Source organism: Pyrus communis, chromosome 6, assembly GCF_041283825.1.
Source record: "Pyrus communis isolate YQ-2024b chromosome 6, ASM4128382v1, whole genome shotgun sequence".
Taxonomy (NCBI): domain Eukaryota; kingdom Viridiplantae; phylum Streptophyta; class Magnoliopsida; order Rosales; family Rosaceae; genus Pyrus; species Pyrus communis.
In genome coordinates this window covers 18,949,753-18,966,512 of record NC_142570.1, presented here as the reverse complement: position 1 = coordinate 18,966,512, position 16,760 = coordinate 18,949,753, and the positions used below count along the sequence as shown (strand labels likewise).

The window sequence follows — 16,760 nt, the reverse complement described above, 5'->3', positions numbered from 1 at the left end:
GCTCCTCCCGTCTCACTCCCCTTTATAAGACAGAGGTGGATTGTCTGCCTTCTCATTTTCATACTCTCTCATGCCCTCCTGTGATGTGTGATCGTGGTTAAGTTATGTTAATATTTTTTATTAATTTTTTTGTAGAAATAATAAATAAAAAAAATACTAAAAATATAAAATATTGAATTGGCTTAACTATGATCACACAAACAGAAAGTTTTAATATAGAAATGGGAGGGCAGTCGATCCACCTCCTTATTAAGACCCCTTCACTACTCTTTCTCTCACTCTCTCTCTCTCTCTCAAACATCATAACTCTACTCTGTTTTCCATGGCTTCTGCTCTGTTTCTAATACTCTGTTGCATCACGCACTTCTCCCTTTCATCCTCACAACCACTCTTTCTCCCTCTAACGCACACCCTCTCCCAAAACCAATTCAACAGTACCCCCAGCCTCCTCAAGTCCACCTCAGCGCGCTCCGCCGTCCGCTTCCACCACCACCACAACCGCCACCACTACCACCGTAAAACCAACCAAGTCTCCCTCCCCCTCACCCCCGGCAGCGACTACACTCTCTCCTTCACTCTCAACTCCAACCCTCCCCAACCCATCTCCCTCTACATGGACACCGGCAGCGACCTCGTCTGGTTCCCCTGCTCCCCCTTCGAATGCATTCTCTGCGAAGGCAAACCCAACTCCACAACCCCTCCTCCCAAAATCCCACCCGCCGCTGCTGTCCCATGCGACACCACCTCCTGCTCCGCCGCCCACTCATCCCTCTCCCCCGCCGATCTCTGCGCCATCTCCCGCTGCCCTCTCGACTCCATTGAAATCTCGGAATGCTCCTCCTTCGCCTGCCCGCCCTTCTACTACGCCTACGCCGACGGAAGCTTCATAGCCAAGCTCTACAAGCACAGCTTATCAATACCCATGTCATCTCCTTCTCTCGTTCTTCGAAACTTCACTTTTGGGTGTTCCCATTCTGCCCTCGGCGAGCCGATTGGGGTGGCCGGGTTCGGACGCGGTTTGCTTTCTCTACCGGCCCAGTTATCCACCACCTCCCCCCACCTCGCCACCCAATTTTCATACTGCTTAGTTTCTCACTCATTTGACCAGGACCGAGTCCGCAGGCCGAGTCCACTCATTCTGGGACCCTACGACCAGAAGCAGAAGCTACTCGGGGACGCCAGCGTCGGCGGTGAGTCGGTTGAGTACGTCTACACCTCCATGCTCGACAACCCCAAACACCCTTATTTCTATTCCATTGGACTAGCCGGAGTCTCGGTAGGCAAAAGGGTTTTTCCGGCGCCGGAGACTCTGAAAAGGGTCGACGAGAACGGGAACGGTGGTGTCGTCGTTGACTCGGGGACGACTTTCACTATGTTGCCTCAGAGGTTTTACAACTCACTGGTGGCCGAGTTCGACCGCCGAGTCGGGCGAGGCCACAAGCGGGCGACTCAGATTGAGGAACAAACCGGGCTCGGGCCGTGTTACTATTACGACAAGGTGGTGGAGGTTCCGGGCGTGGCGTTACATTTCGTGGGGAATAAATCCAGTGTGGCGCTGCCCAGGAGAAACTACTTTTACGAGTTTGTGGACGGCGGTGATGGGGCGGGGAGGAAGAGGAAGAAGGTGGGGTGTTGGATGTTGATGAACGGCGGTGATGAGGCGGAGAATAGCGGTGGCCCCGGGGGTGTTTTGGGAAATTACCAGCAGCAGGGGTTTGAGGTGGTTTATGATTTGGAGAAGCATAGGGTTGGGTTTGCAAAGAGGCAATGCGGATTGCTTTGGGACAGTCTCAACAAGCGGTAGAAGGGATGGGAGTTGAAAATTTGGGGGTGGTCACCGGTGGTTTGACTCTTTTGGTCGAGGTCAAAGGGGATTTGACTTTGACCGTCTGAGGGGTCTGTGTAAATGGGTCGGGTGTGTTGAGTAATAAGGTGGGCTGTACATTGTAACTTGTTTATGTTTTTTAAGTATTTTCATAGGTTGGATTTGATGCAAAAGATGAAGTGCAAAAACAGACACAAAAAGAAATCAGACAAATTTGTAAAGTTTGAGATTAAATAATATTGTGTAATTAATCTAAGTGAAGTTTTTTTTATTTCTGCAATGTGAGCTGGCATGTACCTTGCATAAGCATCTCAACAACTTTCACACAATGTAATTCTTAAAATTAAAGTTTGTTGTCAGTACTATGATTTAGTAGTATTTATCGTTCTTACTTGTAAATAAGATTAGGTTCGATTCTAATCAAAGATGAATTTAAACTACTTTATTGTTAGCTTTTTGTGAAACTAAACTTATTCATTTCTCTTAATATAAATAATATCATTTTTTTTCAAAAAGAAAAAAAATTATAGTTTGTTTAATTTACGAGCAATTTGAAAAGTAAAATTTGTTACTTGACAATTTTGTTCTCCAATAAATTCTACAAATTTAATATTATTTTGTATACCATCTAATATGAAACGAGTTTGTTTCACATTTTTTTGTTATTGAATTAAATAATAGGAATGGTGAGAAAAGACGCATTATTATAACAAAAAGAATGTTTAAAGGTTTAGAGCATTTATAAAAGAGATGTCAAAAGATAAATGTCAAATGTTAATTTGATAACTGATGTGGAAATGTCAGATTTTCTCTTTTTCCAACCGATATGTTTTTTGGTTATAAATGATATTTGTAGGACTCATTTTAAAAAGAAATCAATTAAAATACATTTTTCAAGATTTATAATTGGTGCATTAATAGGATCCACATAATAAAATAATTAAAAAAATTGACATCACCTTTTCTCATATGTCAAATTTGACATATGAAAACTCATATATCAATCCACGTAAATTTGACATATCGGTTGGAGCTCATTTCTACCTTCAAATTTGATTACATGGAATTTCATCTAGGATTTGACATCTCCAAAACTTCTTTGGAGATGGTCTTAGAAACTCTCTAAATGTAGAGGGTGCAACACAAGTTATAAATTTAACAACCCTTTTAGAGATGTTCTAAGCAAATTGCTGAAAAAAGACCAATTTTTTTTTTTTTGGTCAAACGATAGATTTTATTAGCTTAGATATTAGATTAACTATAGACAGACTTTGAATTCACACCATCATATAAAAGTTCAATATCTTTCTATCACTGTTTTAAAAGACTATTTGCACCCAAAACAGATTTTGACTTGGTTCAGAAAGTATGCGCAGAGGAAAGGACAAGGATTGTCTGCCCTCCCACTTTCGATGCCCTTACGTTCCCTCCTGTTTTGTGTGGTCACGGTTAAACCAAATCAACATTTTATATTGTTTTTTTATAGAGATAATAAGACAAAAATGAATAGTAATATAAAATGTTGACGTGACTTAACCGTAACCATACAAACAGGAGGGCACTGAAAGTGGAAGGGCAAACAATCCTAGAGGAAAGCTTTATCTTAGGAGGGTTTGTCTGATTTTTTTAATAAATGGGCATATAGCTTTAGCCCATAGGCAATAGGACACCATCAAAGTTAATAGAGGTGGGCGCACCATAATTATTGCTAATTAATGTTTGTCATGTTAGTACTATAATAAGGTGATGTTCTTCTTCAACTACAAGTATAAGGCTATCTCCAACTGAATGTTGGCTAGTCATCTTCAACCAAAATGTCCAGAAGGTTAGAAAGCCAAAAATTGCCCGAAAATCGTCTCCAAACGAGGGCCCCACGGAATCTGAAAGGGCCAAATGGCCAACCGGTTGGCCCATTCCAGCCAGCCAGCTAGCCCTGGGCTGGCCCAAAATTTTTATTAATGCTGTTGGATATAACTGATAGGAATAAAAGCAATAGTGTCATTTATAACCGACATGAATAGTAGGCAAAAATTTGAATGCAACAGTTAGTTGACGTGAGCTAGCTGTTGTATTCAAATTTTTGTTAATGAATTCAAACCTTTTTTTTCCTATAAATACCTAAGTCATTCCTACACAATTTCTCACATAATTTTCACCATTCCATATTATCTCACTTCATTCTATTTCAATTCTTCACATTATATTTTCTTACATCTTCCAATAATATTTCCTTCAATTTTTTCAATAATTTTCAAATGGCCTCATCTGTAATGAAAGGTAGGGCTTGGACTTGAAAAGATGATAGGAGCATATTCATGCTACTTAATTAGCTTGTTCTCGTGCATTTATGTTGTGTTTACTTAGTTATTTTAGTGTTTAAGGCCACTTTTGTGTATTTTCAGATCATAAGGCCAAAGTGCGCAAGAAGATGCAAATTGGAGTCTTTTGGAGCGAAAGAGGAATGAATGAGTTAAAGACTTGAAGAAACGACGAATTCCTACTCCAACGATGAATTCTTACCAAAACGAGGAATCCTACTCAAACAAGGTTTCCTATTTGAAGTAGGAAAGTTAACCCTAAGTTTCCCGTTTTGGTAACCTTTCCTAATCTAAACGTCCGTATTTTCTAGCCACTTTGTAGGCCTTGTATGCACTTTAGGACACAAAACCAAGGCCCTAGCCCAATTACATAGCCTTAGTCGTGACTTTTCCCTTCTCCCCTTCCCTTGCCGTGCAAGGGGGGGCATTTTTGTCTAATGTTATGTAATTAAACCCTATTTCCTTCTCCTAACCTAACCCTAGCCGCACCCTTTAATCTTTCCCTCTTTAATTTCTGATTTTATTTCCTAAATTCTAGAAGCCTTTGAATTTATTTTCTTTAATAAAAATAAGCTAGGGTTAATTTCTGGAACCAAACATATTTCAAACCCTAGATTTTACATAATTAGCCGCACCTTTTTCCTAATCCTAGTGCAATATTCATTCATATTTTCATCAATCATTCAGCCACCAAAAGCTATTGCTACCACCTAAGCCGTCACTCCCCTAAAGAATCTATCCCATTCTTCTAAGCCGTGGCCCCCCCATCAATTTTTCACCCTAATTCATTCCAGCGGCAGCAACCATTCATTATTCTTTCCAGCCGCACTTTTTCCCCTCGAACGCAGCCACCATATATTTTATTTTCTTCTCTGCCGTGCAGAAGGGAGACCAATTCCAGCCTTCCCCCATCTTCACGTAGCCACCATCATTCTATCCCATTTTTTCCTCCCTAAGCCGCAAGAATTCTCTCCCAAAACCTAACAGCCGCAGCCACAATACCCTTTCTCCCTTCAAGCCGTGCATTCACCACACCAATTCCAGCCACAATCTACCATCACACACACACCATTCAGCCGTGATTCCCCCAAAAATTCTCCCATAATTCTTAACAGCCGTCACTACCATATCCCATTTTTATTTAACAGCCGCAACATCCACCATCACCTTTCCTACCACCATCCACACATCCACACATCATCCACCCTTCTTGCCGCACCACCAAACCTCCCTAAACCCATCTATAACCCAGAAAATCTTCCAAAAACACCATTTAACCTCGCTGCCGCAGCAAGGAGAAGAGGAAAGAGGAGCTTCGACGCGCAGAAATTCAAGTGGATTCATTGGGCGTTTTAGGTGTAATCAATCCTTTGTGCTTTATGTTTAAATTCAATTGTATTTCTCTTTTTGTGAACATGAGAGGCTAAACCCCTATTTAGTTAGGGGGTGATTCGAAACCATGTTTATGCTTGCAATATGATTTGATTACTTTTGGTTGGAATTTCATGAATGGTGAATTCAATTTGTTTAACTGCTTGATTGATAACTTATTTGTGTATGTTTATTGAGAGTGCACGCTTAATTTTCATGCATGAATATGACGCTAGAATATAAGTGAATTTCACCTAATAGTTATGAACTTATTTTCACAAGTAGTGGAGGTTGCTTATAAACAATCGCGTTAAATGAATTCTTGGCACTAGTTTCATGCTCATCATAGTAACGAATGTCTCGTCAACACTTATAGTTTTCATGATGCTTAATGATCTTTGATTGTATCTTTATTGTGCTTTTCACGTAAAGGACTTTTGGAGAATGTTTTGAATTGCGTTGCGCTAACCCATCCAATTCATTAACTTAAGGAAAACTTGACGGTTAATTTAAGCAGACCTAATTAACCCGGGGTGTTGAGTTTCATAATTGATCGAAAGACCAACTGAAAATCAGCTTGTATGCAAGTGTAACGTGTGTGGAGAAGAACCTTCTAGCTAGCATTCATCCATATCTTCATTACATTCATATTTACATTCTGTCTTTTAATTACAATCTGTGCATTTAGTTTAATTTTGTCAAAACCTCAATCCCTTTTTACTTTAGTGTCCAATTTAGTTAGAAAGTATCTTAGTTTGTGTTTATAAGTGTTTTGCATTCTTTGAGTCTTTTGATTTGTTTTAGTGTTTTATTGTTTAGTTTTGCATACTTTGAGTCTAGTTTAGTGTTTTAAACTTTATTTTACGTTTTTGAGTCAGTTTCCAAGTGATTTTGCAATCCCTCCTAATCCCCGGTTAAGAACGATCCCTACTTATACATATACTACAATTGTCACAAGAGGGTTTTAATTTGTGTGCTTAATTATTTCGCATCAAAAGAAGATGAAGCTCTTTGCAGGGCCTATAGATAGGTCTCGGAAGATAGTGTGAGGGAGATTTCTCAAACAAGCGAAGGTGTTTGGACTTATGTGTTCAAAAAATACTCAGAGTTCTACGAAGGCACCATTCCATTGAATACCCAAAACCGCAAGAGTTGTTCTTCAAGATGGAAGAAACATCTTCATCTAAGTTTGAATAAATGGCAACAAGCACTGTTAGCATCCGCAAGTAGACATGAAAGTGGCGCCAATTACTACGACGAATTTAGTGTTTTCATAGTTTATTTTAAATGTTTAATTATATTACATTTAATTTCATAAATTAATTTCCTTTAATTTTTGTAATTATATTTTCTAGGTATGCCAAGCGGAGGAATTGTATATGGAAGGCAGCTCAAAACCCTTTCAATTTCACGGTTATTGGGAAATTTGTAAAGGGTGGGTGTTATTTGAAGATCCAACTGAACATAGAGTAGGTCCTACACCGGTATTCGGAATTGCATCCCCAACTGTAGATATGGATGAAGATGGATCTCCTACCATTCAACAAACAAGGGTAGAAAATCCATCTCTGGACGAAGGTTCCTTACCTAGGGCTATGGGACGAAACAAGGCTTGAAGGTTGAAGGAAAATGGTAAGGCAAATGATGATTACACCGCTCAATAGGAAGTGGCGACCTCATTGCGATTACTGGCTGAGCAAAATGCCATTGTCGTGGAAGAAAGGAACTGTAGGCATGATGAACGGGCCAAACAAATACAAGAAGAGATGGATGATAAAAATATGGAAAGGAACACTACAAATTACACTCCATTGCGTAAAGCCTATTTTGATAGGGAAAAAAAAAGAGATTATGACCCGGCAGCAGTTGTTTACCTCTGACTATACTCCTATAATGGCGGATGATGAAGATGATGTTGATTATGGATATTAAATTTAAGTTTTGTAGTTTTTAAATTTAAGTTAATGTTGTTTTTAAATTTAATTTGTAGTTTTAGTTTTTAAATTTAAGTTATTGTTGCTTTTAAATTTAAATAATAAATTATGCTTGACCCTATGACCCTTTGGTTTTCGGTTGGAGACGGTTTTTTGTGACGGGGCTAAAAGGAGCCCTATGGCCCTTTGGCCCTTGGTTGGAAATGAAGGCAAATATGGTCATATACTGTTCATTGAAATATTAATATCTTGGAGGGCCAGATGGCTAAAACGAGCCCTCTGGCCAGCCATCAGTTAGAGATAGCCTAATGTTTTAATGAATAGTACATGATCATATTTGCCTCCATCTCTAACCGAGAGCCAAATGCCCATTGGGCTCATTTTAGCCCTATAACAAAAACCCGTCTCTAATCGAGGGTTAAAGGATCATAAGGCCAAACATAATTTATTGTTTAAATTTAAAAATTACAACAAAGATCCTAACACGATTTTTTACGATTTAATGGTTTCATGATTTTTATGTCGACCCCTAATTGAGATGAATATCTGAATATCTGAATATCTCTGTCTTTGACAAGACCTCTCATTACTCGTATAACCTTTACAGCCACGTTTCCCTTTGGACAGTTGGACGTAGTCTTAATCATCCACCAAAGGCATGGACTTCCCTATACTTTCCTATTGGCCAGAAGTTGAATCAACCGCGAGGGTTCGTACGCCATTTAACCCTCGGTGGCGTAAATCTAAATCACATTGCACATAGGATTTACATGTATTTATTATCGAAAATCAATCATACACGTACCCATATGCTTTTGACTGGAACTACTCTCCAATAAGTTGAATTTTGGAGGCAGAGTAATTGCCCATATTTGGATGCTTTTTTCATCATTTTTTATTCATACAATCACAGTTAAGTTATATTAATATTTTATATTTTTATTATTTATATAAAAAAATTAATATAAAATATTAACATGATTTAATCGTGATCGTATAAAATAAGAGAGGATGAGAAGGGCATCAAACAAGGCGGCAGACAATCTGCCTCTCTTGAATTTTGCTCATGTTGTTATTGGTGAGGGATTATTTATACTTATGTGCGTGGCTAATCACAACTGTTCTTTTTCTTTCTTTTTTTTTTTTTCTTTTTGGCATGAAAATGATTATTAAACACATTTTTTCTCTTTTTGCACTCCTACTTATGTTTACGAGAAAATTGTAGTAATAGTCCACCAACTTCAATTTAATTGAAGTAATAGTCTCTCAATTAAAATATTTTGATCCTTAACTCATCAAAACGTGCAACTATAGTAATTTTCGTCAACTCCGTTAGTACTTCAGTCAAAATGAGTCGTGTTATGCACATGAAGCTGAATCAATGTGCAAATATGGAAAATCAAATGAGAAAAATTATAGAAATGATCTCTCAACTTTAATCCAAATTGAAGGAATGGTTATTCCAACATGACTTATTTTGACAAAAAAAATGAAGTTGACAAAAAAAATCATAACAGCTTATTTTAATAAGTTAAACGACTAATGATTAAATATTTTTAGTCGAGAAACTACTACTCCAATTGAGTTATAATTAGAAGATTATTTTTATAATTTTCTGTTTTGATTCATTAAATTTAGTAATAATAACTAAAGAAAACTGTGTGAGAAAGAAAATAGTGCGTGCAAAATCACTTTCATGCATTAGGTTCTTTCGTGGTGTAGTGGTTCATCAGTCCATCGTATCGATCATATTCAGTACTCCTACCCTTATAATGTTTATTCTTTCCAAGCAATAGAAATGATAGCTAGCAATCATGTCGCAGTAGGAAGAGTCCAAATGCATGCATGCCCCATACATTTGTCTGTTCCTTTCATGTCACAGATTCACATTCAGCTTTCCCTCCACGAGGTGGATGTGACAAAATGTGTCAAAAGCAAAATATGCAGCTAATGCAAACTGTGCGTGATAAATACAGCATTTTTTGGAAACCCGAGTGCACCTTTCAAAGTAACTCGGAACTTTTAAATAAATGAATCCCCTCAATGTTCCCTTGGAAGAGGGATTGCATGCATGCTGCAGAACTTGGTGTGCATGTGACTTATGCATACGACTGTGCGTGATAAATACAGCATTTGTTGGAACCCCGAGTGCACCTTTCAAAGTAACACGGAACTTTTAAATGAATGAATCCCCTCAATGTTACCGTGGAAGAGGGATTGCATGCATGCTGCAGAACTTGGTGTGCATGTGACTTATGCATACTGTTCACTAACTAAGAATTAAAGTAAGCAAGAATCGGAGTGAATAAGAATTTGAGTACGCAGGAATCAGAGTAAACATTGATTGTAGTTAGACAATCTCATTTAACCATTTACTAGTTGTGAAGAATAAGAATGAAAATAGAGCTAATTGACATTGAAACTATTTTACAATTTGTGAGTATCGATATCCAAATCAATCAATCTGATTACCAAAATCCTCAATTTTGACGTCCTAGATGGAATACGTTTACTTCTATTACGACATTATTCTAAACTACTAATATAATGTCATGTGGAAAGAGTTTTACATATGACCCGAGCTACTAATACAATGTAAAAGTAGTGGTAAATTTGTTTTGTGCAAGTTCATCTCCTACTGAGGACCAACTTGCTCTCGTATTTACAACCAATTTTTTTTATCAGAAACAAAACAACCTAGACGCGTTTTAATTCTAACCTATTATCTCACGTTACTGTACCAATTTGGTCCATTGTAAAGGACTTAGAATATGTGGTATACTTATTTTATTTTTGGAGGAAATTGTAACAATGATTCCTCAATTTTAACTTAACTGGAGAAATAGTCATTTTAACATAACTCATTTTGAATGAATTCTGACGAAATTAATGAAAATGACCATAGCTGCACGTTTTGATAAGTTAAGGGACCAATGATCATAAGTTTTTAATTGAGAGACCATTGTTCTAATTGGATTAAAGTTAATGGATCATAAGTATAATTTTTTCTTTTCTTTTGGTAACAAAAAGTTCAAAAGAAATTAGCTACTTTCACCACAGCATACCCATAATTTTATTCACATTACACATAAATGATTACATAATTTTAGAAAATGAAGCTGGTAAAGCTTGTTTTAGAGTAGCATCTTAATTCTACAGTTTTCGTTTTTGTAAGGTTCTTCTGAAACTTGGTACATAGTTTTCACGCCTCACCGATTGTCTTGTATAATCACTTGCACTCTCTTTGTAATAAAAGTAGGTCGCTAATGTATTTGAGTTTGACCTTTATTAGGTTTAGTTTGGTACTGAGGTGATTCTGAAAAAAAATTGGTATAAAAAAAAGTTATGAGCTGTTTTTGTGTTTGGTAAACATTCAGCTTTAGTTTTTTTTCACAATTTTGGATAAAAAAAACCAAAAACAAGAAGATGCAAAACCCACCTTTGAAAAACCAACATTTTTTCACATATGTTTTACATAAAAGTTTACCAAACCCTATACTGCTTTTTTTTTTTTTTTTTCAAAAGTACTTTTACAAAAAAATTTACCTAAAACTCTGTTGGTTTATTTCACAGCTACTTATTCTCACAGCACAACAGAAGTATTTTTTTTTAAAACACAGCAATATCAAACTAGCCCTTAGATAGATGATATAAATAGATAGTCAAAATAATATTTTGTTAAATGTGTCTCTGTCCAGAAATATTTTTGCTCACAAATTAAGTGGAGATATTTTTTAGTGTAATCGTTACACATGGTGGTACACCATGTGTAATTATACAATTGATGAGATATGTGTGTTAAAAAGTTAATAACTTAAAAAATAAAAATTTATCATCACTTATATATAAACACGTGATGTACCATCTTTATTCCCATCACAATGAAAAATTTCTCCCTTCAATGATGGTGATATTTACTCTCTGTTTATCACTACGAATGTGTTTAAATTTCAACATCTATTTAATAAATAGACACAGATCTTAAAATATAAATTTATTCAATAATAATAAATAAGATGACAGACTCGACTTTGGTGAGTTTTACCGAGTTCGGATCCTCTTTGTGAGGATCCCGAAAATCAATGAATAATGTCCGTTCATCATACATCGAACGATCATAAATTATTTTAAATATTTTTATTTAAAAATAAACATAAATAGTATTTAATAAAAATTGATTGCACGATATACGATAAACTAATATAATTTACATATCTTTAAAATGCAAAAAGATTTGAAGATGATCCTGTTGGAGTTTTACCAGCACTTAGTGATTTTGCAGCGTCTACGTCACCCAAAGCTGCCAGAGACTCCACTCATTGAAGCCAGCTGTACACGCACAAGCAGGTTGATTAGCCTTTTGGCTTCACTCAAATGAAAGATTAAATGCCCTTAATTCCAATTATTTTCTTAATCCGATCCCACATAGTGAGCATTGCCATTGTTTTCGATCAATCATATGAGTCCTGTTTGTTGGTGTAAATAAATATCGTAGGCCTGACCTTATAATATTACTTCCTTTGCCTTGGCATTACACGTGTACAAATAATATAACAAAAGAAGCCGCCAACGTCCCACCAACTTTCGTTTGAAAGCGTGGGCATGACGTCAGCATATTTGCCGTTTCCCAAGGGTCTGAAAGCGTGTCTGAGAGACTGGATACAGCTAGCTCATGCTGTCACCATACGTGTTCTTCTAGATGCTTCTCCACGTCCATAGTCATCTTCTTCCTCGAAAATTACAAATAAAATAAATATAAAATTAAATGTTCAAGAACAATTGACCTGACCAAACATGGGATGTGGATGTGTCATTCATGAGTGTCTAGTGTCTGATCGGAGTGCATGAATGTTGTTTAGAGAAATAAATTATTCGACATCACATTTATTAAAATCACATGGGCATGTAAAATGATGTGATTAAAAATATTGATTTTACGGTATAATCGTGTGGCATTGTAATAGAGAAAGTTGGACTAAGTCATATAATGGACAGCTTAATTTGAAATTGAATTCGTCATTCACGAGATTCGAACTTAAGATCTCTTACTTCCAAGTGAAGAAAAATATCATCAGATTATAGTACTGAATAGCAACTAGTGGATCAATTAGAACAATTTGAATAATCATATCACACACTAAATAAAATGTTAATCATCAAAGGAGCATAAAAAAGTTCTAAATAGGCATAAGGTTGTTTTCAGGTTTGAAGGTCCAGTGGTTTTGGGTTTGAAGACCCATTGGACATTGACTCATTGAGCCGATTGATATAAATTGTGTGACAACTGAAAATTCAAAAACCCATGGGCCTATAACCCCACCAAAATCGGCCACTTGCACTCCTGCATATACACTGTCGTATTCGTAGGAAGGCGGAGAGGTTGGATGACGGCGGACTAGTGCTTTCGCACCATAGACGCCACTGCATGTTCGTGGCTTGCTCATCAGTAGCCACTGTTATTCACTGTTATACAGTAACAGTGCCTTTTGAAGCAAAAATGTCATAGTTACCCTTGTCGTGGCCTCCAGATCAGAGGGTATAGATCAAATATCTTGTAGTGACTAATAACACTTTTTTTTTTTTCCTTTCATAAATTTAAAAAAGTAATACTTTTAAGGACATTTATTCATTTGCAGTTGCGTTAAAATCCGCTCTACATTATGCAATGATTCACATTTAATCTTGCACATACAATTAGAGAGATAATATACAAGATGATTAGTTAACTAGTGACGGTTGGCAAAGCATCTCACGTTGTAGAGGGTTAAATGGTCCAGCTCGGGCTAAAGCCAGCCTAACTTTGGGACCGGACAGGAAAAAATGGGTCAAGTAAAGCATGCCAATGTTATATATAATAATTAAATGGTCCATGATGTGTTGAGTTGCATTAAGTTGGACTCCCACTTTAGCTTTTTCATGACATTGGACAATTCTGAAAATCTCCCCCTACATTTTGAAGTCAATATTGTCGTCCCAACGTATATGACAAAGCAACTTTTTAAAAAAGAAGCTGATGATGTGATTTAGCTTTGGTACTAGTGAATTGTGTTGTCTTTTCGCATCGTCTCGATAAGCTGTGGCTGCTCATTGTTGCAATAATTTCATGTCCAAATGATGCATGCAACTAGAATTTCAGATGAGAAGTTCTTCAATCATTTGGGTAATAGATGGCATGCATCTGGTTAGTCATTGTAATATAATTGTAAGGTGTCGTATTACAATCTGTTCTTTTTTACTTATATTTAAAAGGGTTTAGGCTTGAATTTTGTAAATAAGAGATCTTAGGTTTGAATTTTTTAAATTGCAAAATAAAATTACCTATAAATTATAAATGATTAGAACATATTGAAAACGTGAGGAACAAAGTATGTAATGTGTCACATCCCGGCTCGAGGTCCACCACATCCTGGGCCCGCTCCACCACCGTAGCACGATGTTGTCTGCTTTGGGTCCCGACCATGCCCCTCACGGTTTTGTTTCTAGGAACTCACACAAGAACTTCCCAGTGGATCACCCATCCTGAGATTGCTCTCGCGCGAACTCACTTAACTTCAGAGTTCCTACGGAACCCGAAGCCAGTGAGCTCCCAAAAGGCCTCGTGCTAGGTAGGGATGAGAATATACATATAAGGCTCACTCCCCTGGGCGATGTGGGATCTTACAATCCACCCCCCTTAGGGGCTTGACGTCCTCGTCGGCACACCACGGCCAGGGTTATGCTCTGATACCAAATAGTCACATCCCGGCCCGGCGTTCACCACATCCCAAGCCCGCTCCACCACCGTAGCACGATATTGTCCGCTTTGAGCCCCGACCACACCCTCACGGTTTTGTTTCTACGAACTCACACGAGAACTTCCCAGTGGGTCACCCATCCTGAGATTGCTCTCGCGCAAACTCGCTTAACTTTAGAGTTCCTATGGAACCCGAATCCAGTGAGCTCTCAAAAGGCCTCGTGTTAGGTAGGGATGAGAATATACATATAAGGCTCACTCCCCTGGGCGATGTGGGATCTTACATAATGAGTGTTTATTCAAGTATTCAATAAGTATCTTAGATTTTATTGAAAAAAATAAAATGCAAAATGAAAGTTATTGATTTTCTTTCTAAGTAAGAGTCGCGACCTGGGTACGTGCCTAGGTGGGTCTAAGCGGTCTAGGCACCATTTCTTAATTTCTAAACGCCTAGTGATTAATTGGGGCGGTGGACAATAGCTTAACGCTTAGGCAATGTTAGGTGGGGATAGAACAATGTTTCTACCTGCAAGAAATATATCGATTTATGATACTCCAATTTGTTTAACGTATAAGGTTAGCAAGATTAGTTATTTTCTGTCAAACATAAACTTCATTGATAGAAGAAGATGTCACATAAGATAAACATAAATACAAGCTGCAATTAGGCCAAAAGGATAAGAAGCCCAAGCAAAGCACATACTGACTTAATCAGACTTAGTCCATTGACACAAGTAGACACTACCATAGCCACCGTGCACCTCGCCATTCCACCGCTTAGGCCAATAGATTCATCATCAGCACCAACAAAAACCAAAGGCCCAAAACAAAAACACATACAAAGCATACCCAAATTAAAAGCCAAACAAATTCCTAATTTCACAACATCCAAGATCCGTAAACAATACATTAAATTTCTCCAAAAACACTAAGCCAATGAAAGAAACAACCATGTCCACTTGGAAGCTAAACGAAAATATGTCAAATCTCCAAGAGATGGCGGAAAACGAAAATGAGGGGGACAAAATTGCCAAACCAAGGTTGATCTTAGGCCCACCACCACCAAAAATTAGGGATTGGGGGCTCACCACCGATAGCTCCCTAACTAATCGAGATGTGGGGAATATCATATTCCATGGAAATGGAAATGGATATGTAGAGAAGAAGAGAAAGAGGGAGAGAAGAGGGGAGAAACGTGAAGGGAATGGGTTGCCACCGACCCCAAAGGTAGATAGAGGGGACGGCGGCAGGAGTTGCTTCTGTTCTTTTTCTCTCTAGTGCTTTTGTGTTTCTAAGCAAAAGTTCAGGGAAAGCCATTTTCAATAATATAAAAAACGATTGTTAGCTCAAGAACTACTAAAAAAGTTATTGAAATTTCTCACCGTGAGCAATGATGACGCTAGAGAACACGTCTTTGAAGATCCCGATAGTATGGAGAGAAATATGCTAGCTAATTAAGTTGTATAACGTGGAATACAACTTCTTTTTTTTTTGTTGTTGTTGAGAATTTTCAATTTCTAGCTATTGGATATGTTCACATTTTTTGGTTGGTTGTTACTCAATGTATCGGTTGATTGCTACCAAATACTAGTAGTGATGATGAACTTCCAATATGCGGTAAAAAGCAACCAAATATTTTGAAGATTTCCGATTGGTGGCTATTGCATCGTTATATATTGTATAGTGCATCCTCGATAATAATTTCTTGTTAGAGAAAACATATCTTTTCATATTGAATTTTAACAAATTGTGGGATCGTAATCCAACCATATAGAGAATCGTTAAGGGAATTAAGTACCCATACAAGTCTAATGACGTTTCCACAAAGCAAAAGCACTACTTCATCCAGATTCATGCGTTATGTATTCACATTGCGATAAATGTTTTTTTTATGCTCTTTCTAGCCATGACCTTTGTAATTTTGTATACACGTAAAATGCTGCATGAGAGAGAGAGAGAGAGAGAGAACGAATGTGACATATCATCCGTTTCAAGTGATTTTTGTTTGTTTTTTTTACCTAGACCAAATGTGACATATCAAATAATATGGAAGGACAGCAAACCAACAGCCAAGCCTAAAATTAAAGTATCGATACATCCCGTAAAAAATCCAAATAAATGGATCATAAAAAATAAAACAAAATAAAAAGACATGAAAAGAAAGAGAGGGAATGCTTTTATAAAAGTACGTAGCATTGACCAATATAAAATATAAATAATAAAATTAAAATTTTAAAATTTAACAGTTGTAAGAATTAAACTTAATGATTAATACTTATTGTAACATTGACTCATACATAGCATTAAATGGGAAATGAGAGAGTGCGATGTTCAATGAATTTTGTTAGTGTGCTCGTAAAATGGGATGATCCGTCACATATTATATAAGTGAATTTTTTTATTTTATTTTTAAGTGTCCATTTCTTTGAACAATGACATGTGGTGTACCACCTCATGTTCCGAGTACATTGAAAAATCTTTTCTGTTCAACACACATTTGACTCGATTCTCGTCAAAAAGTGAATTCAAACCACATCATTATTGCTTGTCCACTATGAGAGGGCTCGTTTGGATGTGCT

General features: G+C 37.2%; 1 protein-coding gene across 1 annotated transcript; it reads left to right on the top strand.

Moving 5' to 3' along the window:
* Nucleotides 1–201: 201 nt before the first annotated feature.
* On the top strand, nt 202–2,081 carry LOC137710513 (Eukaryotic aspartyl protease family protein). Its single transcript, XM_068449556.2, has one exon. It carries the CDS (start codon nt 323–325, stop codon nt 1,802–1,804), a length of 1,482 nt encoding a protein of 493 aa, XP_068305657.2. The 5' UTR covers nt 202–322; the 3' UTR covers nt 1,805–2,081.
* The last annotated feature ends 14,679 nt before the right edge of the window (nt 2,082–16,760 follow it).

Excerpts from the sequence above, each read along its gene's own strand:
- LOC137710513 (XM_068449556.2), top strand. The coding sequence starts at position 323 with ATGGCTTCTGCTCTGTTTCTAATACTCTGTTGCATCACGCACTTCTCC.